General features: G+C 40.1%; 2 protein-coding genes across 13 annotated transcripts; both read left to right on the top strand.

Moving 5' to 3' along the window:
• Positions 1-1,140: 1,140 nt before the first annotated feature.
• Positions 1,141-6,968, top strand: septin5b (septin 5b). The gene is made up of 11 exons (XM_055231450.1): positions 1,141-1,422; positions 2,501-2,591; positions 2,915-3,001; positions 3,076-3,199; positions 4,349-4,483; positions 4,566-4,683; positions 5,326-5,427; positions 5,520-5,616; positions 5,703-5,838; positions 6,152-6,254; positions 6,423-6,968. Exons 1-11 carry the CDS (start codon positions 1,372-1,374, stop codon positions 6,483-6,485), a joined length of 1,107 nt encoding a protein of 368 aa, XP_055087425.1. The 5' UTR covers positions 1,141-1,371; the 3' UTR covers positions 6,486-6,968.
• Positions 6,969-7,171: 203 nt separating this feature from the next.
• mctp1b (multiple C2 domains, transmembrane 1b) lies at positions 7,172-20,141 on the top strand. Of its 12 annotated transcripts, none has more exons than XM_055231940.1 (22): positions 7,172-7,653; positions 12,058-12,181; positions 12,253-12,395; positions 12,465-12,544; positions 13,674-13,797; positions 13,935-13,979; positions 14,635-14,673; positions 15,049-15,216; positions 15,293-15,423; positions 16,172-16,358; positions 16,429-16,522; positions 16,592-16,694; positions 16,775-16,877; positions 16,954-17,055; positions 17,123-17,197; positions 17,365-17,484; positions 17,559-17,669; positions 17,964-18,017; positions 18,094-18,203; positions 18,278-18,387; positions 18,468-18,565; positions 19,065-19,577. In XM_055231940.1, the coding sequence occupies exons 1-22, from the start codon at positions 7,231-7,233 to the stop codon at positions 19,134-19,136; spliced, it is 2,616 nt and encodes an 871-aa protein (XP_055087915.1). In that variant the 5' UTR covers positions 7,172-7,230; the 3' UTR covers positions 19,137-19,577. The 12 variants fall into 12 exon arrangements, with proteins under 12 accessions (XP_055087915.1, XP_055087916.1, XP_055087908.1 ...); XM_055231933.1 differs by lacking the exon at positions 7,172-7,653 and adding an exon at positions 11,878-11,970 and having other exon boundaries at positions 15,055-15,216; positions 19,065-19,573; XM_055231932.1 differs by lacking the exon at positions 7,172-7,653 and adding an exon at positions 11,878-11,970 and having other exon boundaries at positions 15,052-15,216; positions 19,065-19,573.
• The last annotated feature ends 346 nt before the right edge of the window (positions 20,142-20,487 follow it).

Genomic DNA, 20,487 nt, shown 5'->3' with positions numbered 1-20,487 from the left:
AGTATGGGGTCCGGGGCTCTTTGCTAAGGGCTGTCCGGTCCCTGTATGACCGGAGCAGGAGCTGTGTTTGCATTGCCGGCAGTAAGTCAGTCCTGTTCCCGGTGCATGTTGGACTCCGCCAGGGCTGCCCTTTGTCACCGGTTCTGTTCATTATATTTATGGACAGAATTTCTAGGCGCAGCCAGGGGCCGGAGGGGGCCTGGTTTGGGAACCACAGGATTTCATCTCTGCTGTTTGCAGATGATGTTGTCCTGATGGCTTCTTCGAGCCAGGACCTGCAGCAGGCACTGGGGCGGTTTGCAGCCGAGTGTGAAGCGGCTGGGATGAGAATCAGCTCCTCCAAATCCGAGGCCATGGTTCTCGACCGGAAAAAGGTGGTTTGCTCTCTCCGGGTGGGTGGTGAGTCTCTGCCCCAAGTGGAGGAGTTCAAGTATCTCGGGGTCTTGTTCATGAGTGAGGGAAGGATGGAGCGTGAGATTGACAGGCGGATCGGTGCAGCGTCTGCAGTGATGCGGTCGCTGTATCGGTCCGTTGTGGTAAAGAAGGAGCTGAGCCGGAAGGCGAAGCTCTCGATTTACCGGTCAATCTACGTTCCTACCCTCACCTATGGTCATGAGCTTTGGGTAATGACCGAAAGGACAAGATCGCGGATACAAGCGGCTGAAATGGGCTTCCTCCGCAGAGTGGCCGGGCGCACCCTTAGGGATAAGGTGAGGAGCTCGGTCACACGGGAGGAGCTCGGAGTAGAGCCGCTGCTCCTACACGTTGAGAGGAACCAGCTGAGGTGGCTCGGGCACCTGCTCAGGATGCCTCCTGGACGCCTCCCTAGGGAGGTGTTCTGGGCATGTCCCACCGGGAGGAGGCCCCGGGGAAGACCCAGGGCACGCTGGAGGGACTATGTCTCTCGGCTGGCCTGGGAACGCCTTGGGGTCCCACCGGAGGAGCTGGAGGACGTGTCCGGGGTGAGGGAAGTCTGGGAGTCCCTGCTTAGACTGCTGCCCCCGCGACCCGGCCCCGGATGAGCGGAAGAAAATGGATGGATGGATGGATGGATATAAACTGGGTCACTTGTTTGTGTCTAAACAGTGGTGTAACACTTCCCTCTAGTGGCGTCTTCGCTGAACTGCTGTTCTTTTGTTCATCGTAAATAAAAATCACGGTCCGCTCCACTTGTCGTGAGAGGCTTTGGTCCAAAAACGCTACAGGGGATGCTAACTGTTATGTGAAGAGATTATTTTCTGCACGTGTGAGTCCATTGCTCTACGGGCCGCTGGCTGTGAGCACTGAGCATCAAGACACCACAGCCCTGTCTCACCGAACCGCCCCTTTCCTCCACTAGTTCGGACGCGTTTGTGACCCACTGTCTCCAACATGTCTGGCAGCAGGTACAGGAGCCGTGCGCCCCGAGCAGGTAAGTCTCACGTGCTTCTCGTCATCTGAAATGATCCTTATTGTTTATAAACGGATGTGCTTCTGTCTGTGATGCTGGGACGTGGCTGGTGTTCTCTCTCGATGAACCGCTGCTTTCTCCTGGAATGTGACTTTATGGCCCAGAAGATCATGAGGTAGGCCACTTTCTTGGTTGCATGGGTTTGCATTAAACCCTAGCTTTCAAATAGTAATTAGTAGCCTAATTTAGGATACACATATAAACTGCATCAGCTAATATAACTGCCTATTGTAATTGATCTTGTAGAGCTATTTCTGCTGTTTTCATATGCACATAGCATAACATAACACAACATTTGTATTCAGACTAATTATGAATATACAATGCCATTCTTATTTTCTTTATAACAACTTGGAATAGTAATTTATTCATATTTTTTTCCCATTATGATAGTATTCACTCCACTTCTTACTAGTTGATGGATATGGTGGAGATAATTGTGTTAGGAATGGGATTTGGAATAAAATACTATATCCAGACAGACTAAAGATGCACATTAACTTAGCAATGGCAATTTGGGTTAAGTTTTTAATAGAGGCAGAACCATGTCTACGTTTTTCTTGAGTCTCATTTCTCATTTGTGGTCCTTCCACCGTGTCATGTTGGACAGCAGTGCTCAGGCTGAGTCAGAATACAGACGCATCAACAGTCTGGATTGGTGTATTTTTGTGAATTGTGTGTGGGTGCATCTTATCAGAGCTTCACAAGACACAATGTAAAAAAGAATTTGCATGAAGTGTAATCCAATCTAATATCTTACATCACTGATTTATTCTGCTTTAAACAACTGTAGTTATTTACTGGAAATCTTTTCTCCATTTACAGTATCCCACATTTTATCGTAAATGCATTTTACTTTTATCCAAATAAACTTAAAACGAAGACAGATATAATATTTGAGCTTTAAATTATTTTCCAGTCCCTTTTCTGTCAAACTGAAAGATGAATATTTGACCTTTTCTTCTTTAGACAAACGTAACACTAAGGTTTAAAACTAATTGCAGTAAAACTGTATTCACTGACTCCCATAAATGTGTGTGTTTTTTTTAGGAAAAGGAGTATGTTGGGTTTGCATCACTGCCCAATCAACTGCATAGGAAGTCAGTCAAAAAAGGATTTGATTTCACACTCATGGTTGCAGGTAAAAACAACTGAAGTGGTCATAAATTTGAATGTTTTTGTGAAATATACTCAACATCTACAGTTAAATCAATCATTTAGTCATATGTTTTTGGTATGGCCTTTCCCAGACTTGACGTAACGGTTCCAAATTTGTGTAATTTTGGTTCTTTTTGGCTTTTACTGAGACCTAAAGTGTTAAGTTGTCTATATCTTCTGTTATATATCTGTTTTTATTTATTGTTGTTTATGTGAAGCACTTTGACCAGCTTAAGTTGTATTTTAAATGTGCTATATAAATAAAACTGAACTGAATTTAATATCTTGGCCATGTTTGTATTCTAGGTGAGTCTGGTCTGGGTAAATCCACCTTAGTAAACAGCTTGTTCCTGACAGATCTGCATAAAGATCGTAAACTTCTCAACGCAGAGGGTGAGTTGTATGTCTCTTAAAGTGCAAGTATGTGCAAAATAAATTAAACTAACAAGGTCTATCTGTTCATTAAGAGCGAATTAGTCAGACCGTGGAGATCACCAAGCACACAGTGGACATTGAAGAGAAGGGAGTGAAGCTCAAACTGACGATAGTGGACACGCCGGGGTTTGGAGATGCAGTCAACAACACTGAATGGTAATAATAAATAATAACAATAGTAACAATGCATTGGATTTATATAGCGCCTTTCATGGCACCTAAAGGAAGGCAGAAAATCTGTGCCACCACCACCAATGCTGCCCCACTGTGGTACCTGGTATTCCCCTCAGACTTTCACAGTAACCATAGTTAACAGGGTTATGCCAAATGAGCACATATACATCCATCCATTATCTTCCGCTTATCCGGGGCCGGGTCTCTAGGGCAGCAGTCTAAGCAGGAACTCCCAGAATTCCCTCACCCCGGACATTTCCTCCAGCTCCTCCAGGCCAGCCGAGAGACACAGAGAAACACATATACAGTTTATTTTATTTGAAGGCACATTTTACATAGAGGAAAGAATACCTGACAGAAATATCTAAAGATTTCATTATTCATTCTCTGTAGCCGCTGCCGCTCAGGAGTGACACAAACATCACTGCCAATCTTGCACCTACTGCTTCTTCACCACTTCTTCTTGACCAGCGAGTCCTATCTACTCGCTCGTCAGTGTGGTGTCCTATCTTCTATCTAGTCTGTTCAAATCCAGAATGGGCTGAAATCGGACCGTAAGAACCTCAAACCTCCATCCTAACTTGGGACAGTTCCATCACATTTCTTAAAAATTCTTCTATAATTCATAACGGAATATATACATTATTTTACCTCAGATAAATAAGTATAAATTTAGTGCTTCAGTTCTTCTTCTTATTCTGTAGAAATCTGCCCTGTTTCTCAATCCTCTGTTATGTTTTCTCTTTTTTAAACATAAGTCGACATATTTGTTTTTACCTGAATGGAGCTTGCGTTTCTCTGATTGGTTAATCCACCTGTCAATCACTCCCAACTCTAATAAAGGACGTGTTTCCAGACCCACAGATCTTTTTTTTTTTTTTGGTTTTGACTGGTCAGGTAAACACATTCATGCAGCCAAGTGGTTGGAGTGTCCTGCCTGTGGCCACAAACACACTTTACAATCATGAAAGCGACTGCTACTACTCCCCCGTCATCCAAGCCAAATTATATCTTCAAATCGCTGTGCAAGGTGGAAGATAAGTCATTTATGAACTCCTGTAACATATCTAGTGAGGCAGATTTGACCTACTTTCCATAGCAAATAAATAAAACATCCCTTGTGTTTCCCAGTTGGCGGCCAGTTACAGACTACATCAACCAGCAGTTTGAGCAATACTTTAGAGACGAGAGTGGTCTGAACAGGAAGAACATCCAGGACAACAGGGTGCACTGCTGCCTCTACTTTATACCTCCTTTTGGACATGGGTAACGCACTCCACTGTATAGTTCATTTGTATTTGCTATTTGCCCTATATATTTGTATCATAAAGTGTCATTTTCCACACAGGCTGCGCCCAGTCGACATAGAGTTCATGAAGATCCTAATGGATAAGGTGAATGTAGTCCCTCTCATCGCCAAGGCAGACTGTTTGACCCCCGGCGAGATCAGGAAGTTTAAAGAGCGGGTAAAACTAGCTGCATAATGCACACTTTTTTGTCTAAATATTTGTGCAATCCCTCAATCGTCCACGTATGATTCATAGTAAAAGAGAAATTCAAATCTAGTTCAAAAAAGTTGTAGGAGTGAAGGCGTTTTGCTGCTCGTCCAAGCCACTTCTTCAGTTCTGGTCAGACACTGCGTTACATCTATCTGATCTTCAGTCTTCACTCCTACAACTTTTTGTCCAGTTGACAGCTTAGAATTTTTCTTTTACTATTTATCTAAATTCTGTAGTCAAAAAATATAAAAATCTGTAGTAATTTTAGATTATTTGCTGTATCAAGCTGCAAGCAACAGTATAACCTGCAACTGCACGACTGGTTTATTGAATATGAAGAGATACACACATTAACTATTAGCTAATAACATCTGGAAATGTCTTGAATGATCTGGGAAGAACTTTCAGTTAATTGGTTATTATAGTTAATGTGTATAATACTGTCCTGGGCAGATTCATGCGGCAACAATCAAGTTCCCGAGTATAAAAGATTAGACGTGCATTCACTTTCACTTCTTATTTTAAAGTGACTAAACAGATTACACTCTCATTTGGTGACACTTGAGTAGGGCAGTGATCTGTATTAAAACGAGCACATTGGCTTTGCAGCTGAGAGAGGAAATAGATAAATGTGGGATAAAGATCTACCAGTTCCCAGACTGCGACTCCGACGAAGATGAAGAATTCAAACAACAAGACAGAGAACTGAAGGTGAGGCGTCTCTTAAATGTGCTTACTTCCAGTGATGTAGTTCAGCCTTTATGAATATTACATTAAAAGCCTCTTGGTCTGTCGTGGTGTAGGAGAGCACTCCATTTGCAGTGATTGGCAGCAACACAGTGGTGGAGGCCCGTGGTCAGAGAGTGAGAGGCCGGCTGTACCCGTGGGGGATTGTGGAGGGTAAGGGAAAGTGAAATCTCAAGCTGCTTATCACACATCACAAAAGGTCTGTTACTTTGCCGATGCTAATGGTTTCCTGTTTACAGTGGAGAACCCTGCCCACTGTGACTTTGTGAAGCTGAGGACCATGTTAATAAGGACTCACATGCACGACTTGAAGGACATAACCAACGACTGTCACTATGAAAACTACAGGGCGCAGTGCATTCAGACTATGGCAAGGTGAATATGAATAGTGTGAATATTATCAATCAAACTTAAAATGCTACTTTTAAATGAATACGACTCAACCTGTAGGGTATTTACATCCTCTATTTAGTTTCCTTCCTTTTCTATAATTAGCCAGATTGATTAAAAATGTCATTATTATTCCATAGAGCTAATTTGTACTATTGTATTATTGTCATTTCCGCACTTTCATTTTTATATTGCCTTAACAATACAGTGTTTAGAGTGCTGCAGTGCATTGTTGTGTGTATTTTCCTTATGAACTATGGTTAACACAAGCTTTAATTCCCGTTTCTCTTTATTATAGTAAAATGAGTTCGGACAATAGAGTGGAGAGCCCCATTCCCATTTTGCCTCTGTCTACACCAGACGTAGAGACGGAGAAGCTCATCAAGAAGAAAGATGAAGAGGTGATTTACAGCAATACCACATTTAATAATCCCCTTGTGGATAATGCATTGAACTGGGGTTTATGTAACACACAGGCTGATGAGGAAGGATGACCCAAATGTAATCTTATGTAAGCCGTCTCTTAAATCTATCTCTTCTTCTGTGTTTGTATTGTGTTGACGTTGCAGTTGAAGAGGATGCAGCAGATGCTTCAGAAGATGCAACAGCAAATGCATGAGCAGGACCTGTGACTCGTGTTAAATGAATCTATTACACTGATATACACCACATAGTAATCACTGACTACTACCATTTCAGCATGCAAGACCTGTAGGAATGTCCTTTTTTAAGCAGTCATTAGCCAAGTGAGTAAATGAGACCATAGGTGCACTTTGTTAGGCCACAGTAGATTGTCTTGTAATGACCTGGATTTAAAGTTGGTTGTTTGCACTTTTATTTTTTAGCAGGCTACATTTCAACATGTTGATGGTATGTACTGTACATAAAGTGCTTTTAGTTTGGATTGCCTACCACAAACTTCCTACGGACATTGATTTTCTTGTGCTGGCTGTATCTTTTTGGTAAAACACAAATGAACCAGGGGAAAAGCCACACAATGTTTTGTAATGTATTCATTTATTGTGCGTATTTTAATAATAGGTGTAGTGCATGTAATCCCACTGGACATTTTATACAATGTTTAAGGGCATATTTGCAATAAAGGATTTCAAAGTAAAGTAGTGAGTCTGTAGTTTTGGTAGGGGGTATAGGATTTCGTCTCTTGTTCCACATAATGTGCCTAGAGCGCTGTTTTTGTGACGGGAGCACTGTGCTAGTAAATATTTCTGTAGGGGGCAGGTCGAGATTCCCTGCTCCGTGCTCCTCAAAGCTTGTGTCTTCACGGGGACTGAGCTCTGCGCTCGTGGACACCGTGGGAGCCGTGACAGTGGGATTTTCCTCCTGTAGCCGCACAACGCACCAGCAGCGTGTTTGGACATGGAGAGGGGCGAGAGGGACGACCGCGAGAGCGCGTCCCAACAAAACACAATATGGAAGCAATTTCAAGCCAAAGCCAAACCGCTGCTCAGCCCAAAACTGGGAACAAGAGAGTCCGAGGACAAAAAGGAGCGAGGTATGCGGATGTTCAAAAAAATTAAATGGAAACAGAGCGCTGCTTTGGACCGGGTCATTTCCTCTTCGCAGCCGGACCTGCTGTTCTCTGACGCGGATCTAGATCCCGCTCCAGCCAGCGGGTATCCGTGCCGAAAGCGCCCCTCCAGCAGCCCGAACAAGCCCACTGTTGCACAACTGGTGCACTGCCACCACAAGAGCTCGTCCCTGGGCTCTGCGTGCGTGGATGCGCTGGCGGAGCCTCCGTGCCCAGGAGGCAGCGGTGCAACCGAGAGACAGGGAGATACTGTGGCGCCAGAATCACAAGCACAGCTGGAAAACCAGGATGAAGACGCACAGGTGAGACTGTAAGACTGGTGTATAAACCCTAGCCCTGTAAGCCCTATAGGCTGCTCATGTGAAGCCCAAAGCCTATGCTGGATTTCTGGAGCCTACCTATTGTAATCATCCTACTCCACTCAACAGGGCAGCCTACAAATAGCCTACAACCCGTTTAGGGCAGCTGTCATCTCTCCGCAATGCTGGACGAGGCTGTTACTTTGAAGCATTACAGTGAGGCTGCATGATGAGTCACATCCCACTCCCCATTCCCTTAAATGTGCCTCTATAGATTGTTTCAACATTGCCCATAAAATCATATTAAAGCTATAAACCTTGTCTATGTTTAACCCAAAAGGCTGATGGGCTGTGATTTGCTGAAGAAATTTGACTAAAAGGGTTTATATGCATTACAAAAAGTTTCAGCTATTGACTATTTGACAAAAGGTGCACAGAAAGAAAAGTATTATTGTTAAATTCTGTGTGTGTATGTAAAAAGAGAGAATAAATGCACAACTTAATCCTTATAAAACAATTTGTTGAGTAATAAACTATTTGATCAACTAAGATGCCATAAACTGTTTAACCGAAGGCTTACAGGCCTTGGGTTCTCAAACTTTTCAGGCCGGGACCCACAAAATAACCATGCAAGCTGCCCAGGACCCCACTGCAAAATGCAATTCACATCTATAATAGTTTCAGTCTGCAAAACTTAAAAAAATCTGTTTAAATGTATTTAATTAGAACTTAGTTGACATAGTAAAAGCCAAAAGTAAAATCTGTCAACTGGGCAAAAAGTTGTAGGAGTGAAGACGTTTTGCTGTTCATCCATTGCTGCTGGACACTGCCTTATATCTGAAGGGAGAAGCTAACTACACTGAAACTAGTCTACAGTTTCTGTATGTAGGCTAGGTCTATTGAGCTACACTAAGTGTGCACGGTGCCTGAGACATACTTAGCATATTCATACAACTCTTAGTGGGTGTTAGTTGACCTAATTCCACAAAAAATATATTGTTATCAGTTAAAAATAGATCAAATACAGTACCATAATTTTGGCATATCTTCCAAGTCATCTTGCGACCCTAGCCTGGGTTGTGTGTGCCTAGCTACCCCCCCCCAGGGGTCCTGACCCCATCTTGGCCAAACTGGTCATACTATCTCATCAATGTTTGATCTTATCTGATCTCAGGAGCTAATGAAGTTTGGGCCTTGTTAGTACTTGAATGGGAGACAACTGGGAACACCAGGGGCCACAGTGGGCCAGCAGTGGCTGACTCTAGTATAGTGGTTCCTAAACTGTGGTGTGGGTATGCTAAGGGGTACGGAAAATGTGCAAGGGTTATGTAGAGAGAGATGAGTTTAAAGAAAATTGCCATCTTGTGTTCATTTTATGATAATTGCAATCATTTGGATCTCTGGGGCTAGCCTAAATGCAATGCACATGACTCAATATAATAATTCAGTAATAAAAAAAAAATAAAAAAAACTTTTAGAGATTGCATCACGTGTGCGGTGTCCACAGACAGTTTCTTAAGTGTGTCAGTGTAGGGGATACTGAACATGAAAAGTGTCAGGGGGTAAATGTCTTAAAAAACTACTGCTCTAATTGAAACTGTTGTTGTGTCCCCGTTCACTACCCCCACATTGTCTACTACCTAATACATATTTAGTGAGTGCTTGAGCGTTGGTAGTGGTCAGAGAGGGTTGTTTGGCAGCCACTTCTATTGTCTACTTCCCTCAGGGCAGCTGTGGCTACAGTAATAGCATACCAATAAAAACTGTCTGCTGTAATGAGGCTAAATCAAAGTGACCTGAGGAGACTTAACACCTTTTGTATGCTCACACCTTTGTAACCCCAGAGTCATTAGGCTTACACACTGAAGAATTAGCTCTGAACCAATCGGACGATTTCAGCAGGCTCCTCCCACTCCTCTCCTGCACAGTCTCCTTACACATGGCTGCTGATGACGGCTGGTTCTCCTTAACAATTTTAACTGTGTTTGTGTGGACCTAGACTTCAGCTTTGTGTTGGGGAGTTGTGCTGGGTGTTGCCTGTTGTCCTCATAGTTCTCGTGTTAAATCGTCTTATTCTCAGAACCTTATTCAATTCTGTCTGTATAACCATTACTGTGCTGTTATTGACCCTGGATCGTTTTGTAAGCGAGGCCTCGGTGGCAGAGTCCCATCAAGCTTTGCGTGGCTTGCTCCGCTGTACTGCAGCTGATGAGTCTTTCCTGGTCTCAAGATGTGGACGTCTGCTGTTGGTGAGGCCACTGACTTTATCACCTGTATGTTGTAGGAAATGTAATCCAAATAAAGTGTTTCCTGGCAGCCCTGATTACAGCCTTGTCGGGCTTTTATTCTCCTGTGCTGGTGGCTGCTGTCAAAATGCTAGGTTATGCATGGTGACATTCAATAAGTAGCCTATTAATTTAAAAAAATCGTATTTGGATGTATTATTGTCTCTTGTATTTCCGCAGTTACATAAATGTGTAACTTTACAGAAACTGTACAGGCATGGCATTCCCCAAGTGTTCTCTCTTCCTTTCTTGTATGCAGTAATTAATATATAAGATATTTTGTCACCAATATACCTGATACCTTTCATGGCACGATCTTCCAAATTTATCCAGGCCTGTAACAAACAATAGAGTAAACTGTGGCTGGATTTCACCTTTGGCTCTGAATGACCCTTCAGACATTTACTCTAGTGTTTTTGTTCCTGCTGACACAAATTCTTGCAGAAACGTAGTTGGCATCTCTTGCATTTTTCACACTTGGGACTGTTGTGGGCGTTGTGAATTAAATGTGTCAGTGTGTAGTGTTTCGTGCTCTCGTATTGATCACTGCAGTCTGTCCTGGCTACAATATTGATGTTAATGATCTTCTTGAGGCTGGAGCTTCATGTTAGAGAGCAATGTGGTGTGGCTGTGAAGAAACCATATGAGTTCTACCGCTCTTTTATGGCCCATGTGCTGTCGAACGCACTGTAACAAGGATTCACATAAATATCAGATACAATGTGGTGATACTGCCAGGTTTTGTTTGTCTGCGTACCAGCTCAAAAGCAGCATGGATGTCACTACAATATGGTAAATCGTGTGTTTCTTCTGTGTAATAGTATTTATTCAAATGTGAAATGTGAAGGTCTGTTATACAAAGACTTGCACTTAAAATAGTTTTTACAGAAACAGTTGTCATTATCTGAGGTGGCTATTATTATTACTTTCTTTGAATTAAACATCGTTGCACAAGGTAAATGCAGTGATCTCATAGTAAGATTAAGTTCATGGTGATGAGTTCATGGTGATGGCACCAAGAGTGACCAGCGTTTATGTTACAGGAATAACTGGGCTTCCAAAGTTAACAAGCAGCTTACTGTGGATTAAGTCCTGTGGCACTAAATCAGGAGGCAAAGTACAGGGATGAGAATAGTGTCAGATCATGAGGATCCCACACAGTGATGTGTGTTTATGGTAGGTGAGCATGTTTGCACACACAAGCTTGATCCGCCAGGTACCATCACCATCCTGTGCCAAAATAGAGTAGTACATATCTGTAGACACCTTTGCCTCAGGCTACAGTTTACATGATGGTAGAGATAATCTGAATGGATTACATTTAATGTCTGTTCCCTGTCTGTTTGTGTGACATAGAGCCTAGATGACATCTGTCATGATGTTACCATTACCACTGATTTCTGAGATGTCTTTGTTTAAATAAAAAGTATAGTTATATTGAAAAATCAATACTAGTGTCATTACGTCTTTTGAAATAATAATTACAGTGCGTCTAATAAAAGTCTGATCATTGTATTCATATATTAATACCTGAAGTGGATTTAGTCATCCAAAGAGGGCAGCTATCACACAGATACAAATGCATTTGTACATCTGAAACACATTATCATCCCATTATCGAAAGATATGCCATTGCAATAGCTGATAACAATCGTTTCAGCTTACACTGTTCAAGTATAACTATTGGCATAAAGTTCAAACTGTACCACTGTTGAGATATTGAAAGCAGGTAAGTAGCATCAGAGGTGTTACAAACTGTGCTAACAGAAAGTGTATGCAATAAAGGGAAAGAATATCAGCTAAAAGCTAAACAGCACTTTGGTGTTTGGAAGGAAGCTCTCATGTAATTTCCTGTTCGTGGTTACTCCAGAGACTTGTTGCAGTTTGAATGAGACATTTCAGTGTTAGCTGTTTGCAGATGCTGATAGAGACACAACAGAAAAGGTGCATTTTTGACTCTACCAAAAGCTTGTATTTTTAATTTGTAAGTGACTTTATTTGGATTTATACCTGATACATCAGTTTTGATCTACTGTAGTGCTCAGGGTAACTACAGTGTATATGTTTTTAGGGGGTGGGTGCGTCCAGTGGAGCAGGAGCTGGGAGTACTCAGGATCGAGTGCCCAGTACTGGGATGTACAAGCTGGAGATTGAGCTGAAAAGGGGTCACAACCTGGCCATTCGAGACAGAGGAGGTACACTACAACCTGTTTGTTTTCTCTGATTTTAATGATTTCAACGATCGGCTGAAACTCTGTTCATGTAGGCACCAGTGATCCTTATGTGAAGTTTAAGCTTGGAGGTAAAGAAGTGTTTAAGAGCAAAACGATCCACAAAAACCTGAATCCTGTGTGGGATGAGAAGACAACTTTGGTCCTGGATACTTTATCTGAGCCTTTGTATATTAAGGTAAATAAATGTTTGTTTGTTTGTTTGTTCTACAACACAAAGTTAATTGCAGCTTTCTATCTTCACTAGGTTTTTGACTATGACTTTGGCCTTCAGGACGATTTCATGGGCTCAGCTTACCTGCACCTGGAATCTCTGGAGCAGCAAAGGTAGAACATGTCCCCATGTCATGCTTAAGAATGCAATGATCTGATATTAGTATTGAATATTGCCACTGATCCAGAAAAAAATTGTTGGATTGGGTATCGGCTTCCAAATATCGGTTCAGCCAATATCCTGACTTGATATATTTTTGAAGTTATAAGAGTATTTACTGGTCATAGTTGACCATGAAAGTCTCATAATGTTTGAACTTTTATTTATACAAAAGGATAACTAACAGCTAACGCATTTGAATCCATTTTCTCTCATGTTATTTTAGAAATATATCGATTGGCCGATATGTCCGGCTGATATTTAGTGTATCGACTAGTGGCCTTAAATCTCCATATGCATCAACAGTATATACATAAAGTTTTATTTGAACACTATAGTTCAAAGAGGGTACTGCAAAAATGTAGTACCCTCTTTGAACTTGAACCTGGATATGAGAGCACACTGCTCTCTTATCCAGGTAGTAGGGTAACGTCATGGAAGAGTGTGTAGTGAATTCAAATTAGATAATCTGGGTAGAATTTATTAAAATTGGACCTACATATCAACCCAATAATATTGCTAGAGCTTACTGACCATTGGTTTCTCTTGATCCTAAATAATCAGTATTGGCATTGGCCATGGAAAAAACAATATCGGTCGATCTCTAGTACATTTTTCTTTAAGAAAACAAATGCCATTTTCAGTCTCTGGTATCGGTTGATATTGAGTATTAGCAGATACTTAAAGTCATAGTATCAAAGCTGGATCAGTGCATCCCTGGTCATCTTGTTATGAAGGTATCCCAAAAAAGTCAGTCCTGTAGTTTTGAACAGGAAGTCACATGACCTATTTCTGTTACTAAGCTGTTTTAGATATATATTATAATATTGCAGTCTACAGTGTACAAAATATAAAATAATGATACTACACATTAATATGATCTTTGCATTATGTTTAATAGTTGGCTTGATGTACAGATATGGATTTCTAAAACATAATTGTAATATTATAGATAGTTTAACCTGGAGTAATATCAAGACTTGTACATTAGTGTTTGAACTTTGATATAAAAATATATTTACATGTTGTTCTGTAGTTACATGACCTGGTTAATTGAGACCTCTCTCCCTGTCCACACTTCAGGACAATCCCCATCACACTTCCACTGAAGGATCCTCACCTCCCAGATGAAGACCTGGGCAGCCTGGAGCTCAATGTCACCCTCACTCCAAAAGAGAGTCCCCTCGAGGAACGCCGGGACTCAATGGTATGTTGCTTTACCCACACATTTTTGTACTTTTAGAATATCGATTATTGATCTAATTTTTACCAGATCAAATAGTACAGTTTTTGTTGTATAAACGGTACCGTGACAGTTTCTCGGCCACATTTTTTTCTCAACAGCAACTTGAGCTTAAGACATATCGGTGGAAACCCTATGTGAATAAAGTGAGTGTTGTAGAAATATAGTGGACGTCCTTTAAATGTCCAGTAGCATGTCCATAATAGCATCCTTACCATAATCCATTGAAATATATAGATACCACACAAAATTGCTTTAATTACTATGAACTGTGCTGGAATAAGTGTAATTTTGGGCCTTGGACAAAGCATGTAGAAGACAGGATCATATCTTTGTCTCATTTGTTTTTGTTGTTGTTATGGCCCAGCGTATCATGCCTTTTAGTTTGTAATCCTAATGTATTCTTTGTATTTGTCACTGAATTACAAAAATTAAATAATCCCATATTTAACTGGAGGCACATACCCAGACTTTAAATACAGCCTCTCAAAATAATGTTTTATTCAGTGTTTAAATTATTCATATGCAGTCTGTGCTGATTCAGTCTGGAAGAGGAGGCACAGTCACAGCACACAGGAGATAGTCAGAAAGAAGTATTAGAAAGACTTGGGACAATGATCTACAGTGCATTGTCTTTTAAACTAGATATTATTTTATTTCTAATTGCACTGCTTTATTATTGTAAGGCTTTAGTGTAGAGCTTTGAATAGCCTCCGTAGAGACATAAGGTTCCCTCGAGTGATTACATAACACATAATAATGGCCCTATGAAGTTGAATAAAAATTTTGATGTATGTTCAGACAATGCTGCTCAGGAGATCCTGGAAACGGTCCACTAAGGTAAAGGATGTTGTAGCCATGCATTGTGCACTCTGCTCCCATTTGTTTTGTGGTCAGTGCATGTTACATCGTTGTGTTAATGTGCCCAGTTTTTCATTATTTTTCTTTATATACATGTTGTTGATGTTGGTGGTATATGGTGCTGTTCTTCACATGTGAGCAACAGATCAGCAATTTCCCATTTCTCCCAAAATTATGTCATCCTAAAACTGAAGACATTTTTATTGTTATTATTTTAATAATGATAGGATAGGTTTAACCACGTTTGACAGATCTGTTACTCCTTTTTGAAAAAACATCACCCTCTGTTCATGTAATTAAGTACAGATAAGATCTTGTTCTAAGATATATGTTTCATCTGTCTATGTTGACAAGCAGCAGCAGTCCACGCGTCTGTCCGAGTTGCACCGTAAATCGCAGTTGTGGCGTGGGATCGTCAGTATCGCGTTAATCGAGGGTCGAAATCTCACTCCCATGGACCCCAATGGACTGAGTGACCCGTATGCCAGGTTCAGACTGGGACACCAGAAGTACAAGAGCAAGGTAAAGTTGGACCCTTGCTGTATCGCAATATGGCTCAAACTAAATGCTTAACCTGCTTTTTAATACGGGGATGTAGACTGTGCCAAAGACTCTGAACCCGCAGTGGAGAGAGCAGTTTGATTTGCACCTGTATGAAGAGACTGGGGAGGTGCTGGAGATCACGGTGTGGGACAGGGATACGGGACGTAGAGACGACTTCATTGGACGGTAAGTTATTTTATTCACAGGTTTGTACTGGCTTGTTGAGGAAGCATTTCGATGAATCAGTCTCCATATTTCACTGAAAGCAAATAAAACAGATTAACCCAGCCTTTATCTCTCTTATAGAAGGAGAAATTAATTGTAGACATCAAAGTTCCAAAGATTATGACCATCATGTCACCTTAATGTGGCTGAAACATACAGTGAAAACTTTGTTGTTTGTGTGGGGCGAGTCTATGGACGGGGAAGACAATGATTGAAATGGCTTTGAGTTAAACTAAGATAGTATTTATTTTCTCAAATAAATACTTTACCATGATAGGTCTAGTCATGTTTACCATGATAGGTCCTATAATGTCTTATGTCACCAAAAGTGTTATTTCCATTGTAGTTAAGGCAAGGCAAGTTTATTTGTATAGCACAATTTGTACACAAAGTAATTCAAAGTGCTTTACAGAATAAGAAAGACATTAAAATCACAATACAACAAACCAAAACATAAATAATCACAAATAATCATCATAAAATGAATGTTTAAAGAGAAGAGCACAAAATAAAAACTTTTCAGTCATATGCACAGCTAAACAGAACTGTTTTGAGCCTGGATATAAACATTGTCAAAGTAGAGGCCTGTCTCATATCTTCAGGAAGACTGTTCCAAGTAAAATAATTCACCTCTCATCTCTCTCCACTTATCACATTTTTTTTTCCGGCCGGTTGGTATTTGTTTTTGTTTTTCCCCTTTTCACTGTAGTTGCCAACTGGACTTGTCCACTCTTGCCAAGGAGCAAACTCATCATCTAGAGCTCCCCCTAGAGGAAACTCGGGGGTATGTAGTCCTTCTGGTCACGCTGACTGCCTCAACTCATGTGTCCATCGCTGATCTTTCAGTAACCCCACTGGATGATCCCCAAGAGTACAGTGAAATACTCAGACGATATGTAAGTAACAGTGTACTGTCAACAGAAATACTAGTGAAAGTACTCATTAATAAATGATCTTCTCCTTAAGGGTGCTATGAAGTCATTCTCTAAGATGAAAGATGTGGGAATTGTGCAAGTGAAGGTAATGAGAGCTGAAGGTCTCATGGCTGCAGATGTCACTGGTAAATACAGTTTAACACTTGGATGGACAGATGGTTGTAGCAGCGTATGACACATGTGGTTTCTGTCAGGTAAAAGCGATCCATTCTGTGTTTTGGAGCTGAACAATGACAGATTACAGACACACACTGTTTACAAGAACCTTAACCCAGAGTGGAACAAGGTCTTCACATTGTAAGTCTCCAGAGTGTGGTCAGATAGGTGATCAGTATTTCATTCAACAAAACATTTATCGGTTTTGTTTGTGTTGTCAGTAACGTAAAGGACATCCACTCAGTGTTGGAGGTCACTGTGTTTGATGAAGACAGAGACAGAAGTGCCGATTTTTTAGGGAAAATAGCCATCCCATTGTTACGAGTGAGTAAAGTGTCATGCAACCACTCACTCTAGTGTAGTTTTAAATACTGAAGTAGCCTAATATTGTTTTCTGCAGGTACGAAATGGTGAACAAAAGGGGTACGCATTGAAAAACAAACAGTTAACTGGACCAACTAAAGGCCTTCTCTTCCTGGAGATTGATGTGATTTACAACAAAGTAAGTGTCTAATATTTAAAAATAAACATAAATCATTACTCCATTCAATGTTGTATTTTTTTCTCAGGTGAAGGCAGCGTTTAGGACAATAGCACCAGCAGAGCAAAAATACATTGAAGAAGAACAGAAAGTCTCAAAGCAGGTATCTTTTGCTTGTACCTTTTAACACAATAACACAACACAACATTCCTTGTTTTTTCTATGTGTATGTGAAATACAAACAAAAAATCCTGCAGAACATCCTGCAACTACCTTAATGCATTTTTATAGGCACCCTGTGATAATTTATTTTCATTTTGTGCCCCTCAGTTGCTGCAGCAGAACTTTAATCGTGTGAAGAGGTGCATCATGGTCCTGTTAAGTTATGGGACTTATATCAACAGCTGTTTCGAATGGGAATCTGCACAGAGAAGCCTCATATCCTTTGTGGTATGCTGCTGTATAATGAACCACATATGTTTATCTTCTGTAAATATCAAATGTCTTGTTCTCTGTCTTGGCAGCTTTTTGTGGTGATTGTGTGGAACTTTGAGCTGTACATGCTGCCATTTGCTCTGCTCCTGCTGCTCATTTGGAATTACTTCTTCTCCCTGAGCAGGGACCCTTCTGACGCGGTGAGATACAAAATGAATATGCACCACTAAATGTTTAAAAAAAAAGTACAAAAATTATGACATGAAAAAAATTTATGAATGAGAATAAAAGAAATAAATATTTGTTTGTTTTCATTCACATTACCAACTTGATCCAATGAAACTTTAAAAAAAAGTAATTTGATTTCTATTGCTCTGGGACATAATCCCTGTAACACATAATACATTTAAATCATATTTTATTGCTTTTAAAATGCTTACAAATATATTGTTGTACTTAAAATACCTTTTAATGGTTTAATCCATATGTTGCAGTCAGTAGAAGCCATGTTCGAATGGGAAGATGAGGAGGAAGACAAAGATGACAAGGTATTGTAATACTGTAACTTAAGTCGTGTATGCATTTATTATAATCAGTCAGTATTGTTCTTTTATGTGTTTTTAGGAATCAGAGCCCAAAGGCTTTATGGATAAACTCTATGCAATTCAAGATGTATTTATTAGTGTGCAGAATGCTTTGGATGAAGTGGCTTCATTTGAAGAGAGGGTCAAAAAGTTGGTATTTTGTAATTTCATTGATGTTATATCTACATTTATGATCTAACTCTGTGTTGATGCTCCTATTGTAGCACAATAAACTGGACAGTGCCTTTTCTTTCTTGGTTGGCAATTACTGCCTTATGTTTTGCCACAATTCTTCTCTACCTCATACCGCTGAGATATCTTGTGCTCGCATGGGGTGAGTCTTCTGAATATTCCCAAACATTGCCACAAAACAGTGTTATGTTTTTAAGAAGAATATATATATTTTTTTATCAGGTATAAATAAATTTACAAAGAAGCTTCGGGATCCATACATGATCGACAACAATGAACTTTTAGACTTCCTTTCCAGAGTGCCCTCAGATGTACAAGTGGTAGGTCATACTCTGTAGATCAAATGTTATTTATATTTGTTGCACCATGTACAACAAACAGATATCTGAAGCTAACTGTAGCTGTTCCATTGTATTATTAACAATGGTTTATTAGACTATTTTGATGGAAACACATCAGCAAAAGCTGCACTTAGACACCGATCTATGATATTTTTGACAATTGTCCCCTTTCAAAATCCATAAGCTTGTCTACTTATTCTTTTTTCTACACATAGTCAAAAAATATGCCTAAAACTTACTTCCAAATATATCTGACCCAGTAAAAGGTTGAGATGTACCAAATCCTGCAAAAAATACAATTAAGAAAAAAATCTTATATTATATTGAGACATTTAAAATTGGGATAGTACAATGTCTGCTACTGTTGTCCCTACTAAGAGTCTGCTCAGTGGATCATCTGTTGATAATAATATGCTGTTGTGGTGAATATGTTAAGGAAATGATCATTTGCATAACATGTGGATATGTGTGTCCTTAGATGCAGTATCGGGAACTCAAAGTGGAGCCTGGACAAAGCCCCAACAAACGCAGAAGGACTAATCTCAGTTAACCCACTGCCATAAATAATATTTGGAAATACACCAAAAGAAAAGCTACTATAACCTATTTTATTTATATAATTGTTATACATGTGGTTTACGTGATAGTCTACTGTTTTGTGTTTTAAGTAGTTTTGTTGAAGGAAGGAAATTTATTTTTTGAAACTGAAAAATAATACCAAAAGAAATTTTATGGTTTTGGATACATTTATTTTCCTATAGCACTATTATGCAACGCATGTGTATCTGTGACAATGCATGCCTGTACAAAGGTGTGTAAATGTTGCATGGGATTTTTTGTATCCCAAAAGTTTTCTGTTCTGTCACTCTTACATCTTTTTGCATGTAGGTGGTGTTTCTGCTGCAAACAGTATAGTATCACTATACAGACCTGTTGACACTGTTTTATATGGGTCATCTCTTCCGTTATATGCTCATGACTGACATGTTTTTATATCCTGTTTTTCATCACAGCTTATTTTACCAAGATAGTCCCACTGAGAGTCCCAAGAGTGGGGATCCTGTTACATGTTTTAGCTGTTTACCACATATATCCCACCATTAAATCCACCATGCTGGAACATGTTATTACCACATCATTAACAGATCTCTGCTATATTTTATATCCGTTTGATATCTGTTTTCTTACAGAGGTCAAACAGAAAAAAAAAAGAGTGTATCTTCAGGTCTAAGTGTTGTGAATGGACTGCATGTTTGTCTAAACAATGGGGTATGCCTTGCACATGTAGATATTTTCAGTCTTCCAAAGCAATCCTGTCAAGGTTGAACTTAACTTGACTTGTGCATGAAATAGTAATCATTTATTGAAGAGAATTTATAAAAGAATATGGGCCTTTTGATGTCACTTTTACATCACTGTTAAACACGCATTACATATTTTATAACTATGCGGTTTGTGTATAGTCACTCTCTTTACCTTATGTTTTTTTTATTACATAAGTTCTGTTACGTCTTTCGCTGTAATAACATTGAATGTAATAAAGTCGAAATTTCACAATTGTCAACTGTGTTAAGTAAGAAAGTGTGAATGTGTATGTGGCCAGCAGGGGGAGCCCGGCTCCAGACTCTACTACCTCAGACTATGCACTTTTTGTACACAGACTCCTGAACTGGACTTACCAAGTCAATAAAACCGAGGCACTGTTTTGTTTAAGGGTTTGGCATAAAGCGTCAGAGCGAAACCATGGTGTGTTCAAGGACTGTTTTACATGTTGGCTTCTGGACTGTGAATTAATTCTTAGCCTTATCGCCTTTTAAACAAACACACCAGAGCTTCTTGTATCTCATCGGCTGCATAAGGTCAAGACCAAGTTCCAGCAGCTAATCTCACTGTTCTGGCGC

The sequence above is a fragment of the Periophthalmus magnuspinnatus genome, chromosome 23 (genome assembly GCF_009829125.3).
Source record: "Periophthalmus magnuspinnatus isolate fPerMag1 chromosome 23, fPerMag1.2.pri, whole genome shotgun sequence".
NCBI lineage: Eukaryota > Metazoa > Chordata > Actinopteri > Gobiiformes > Gobiidae > Periophthalmus > Periophthalmus magnuspinnatus.
This window is presented reverse-complemented; position numbering and strand designations above follow the sequence as displayed.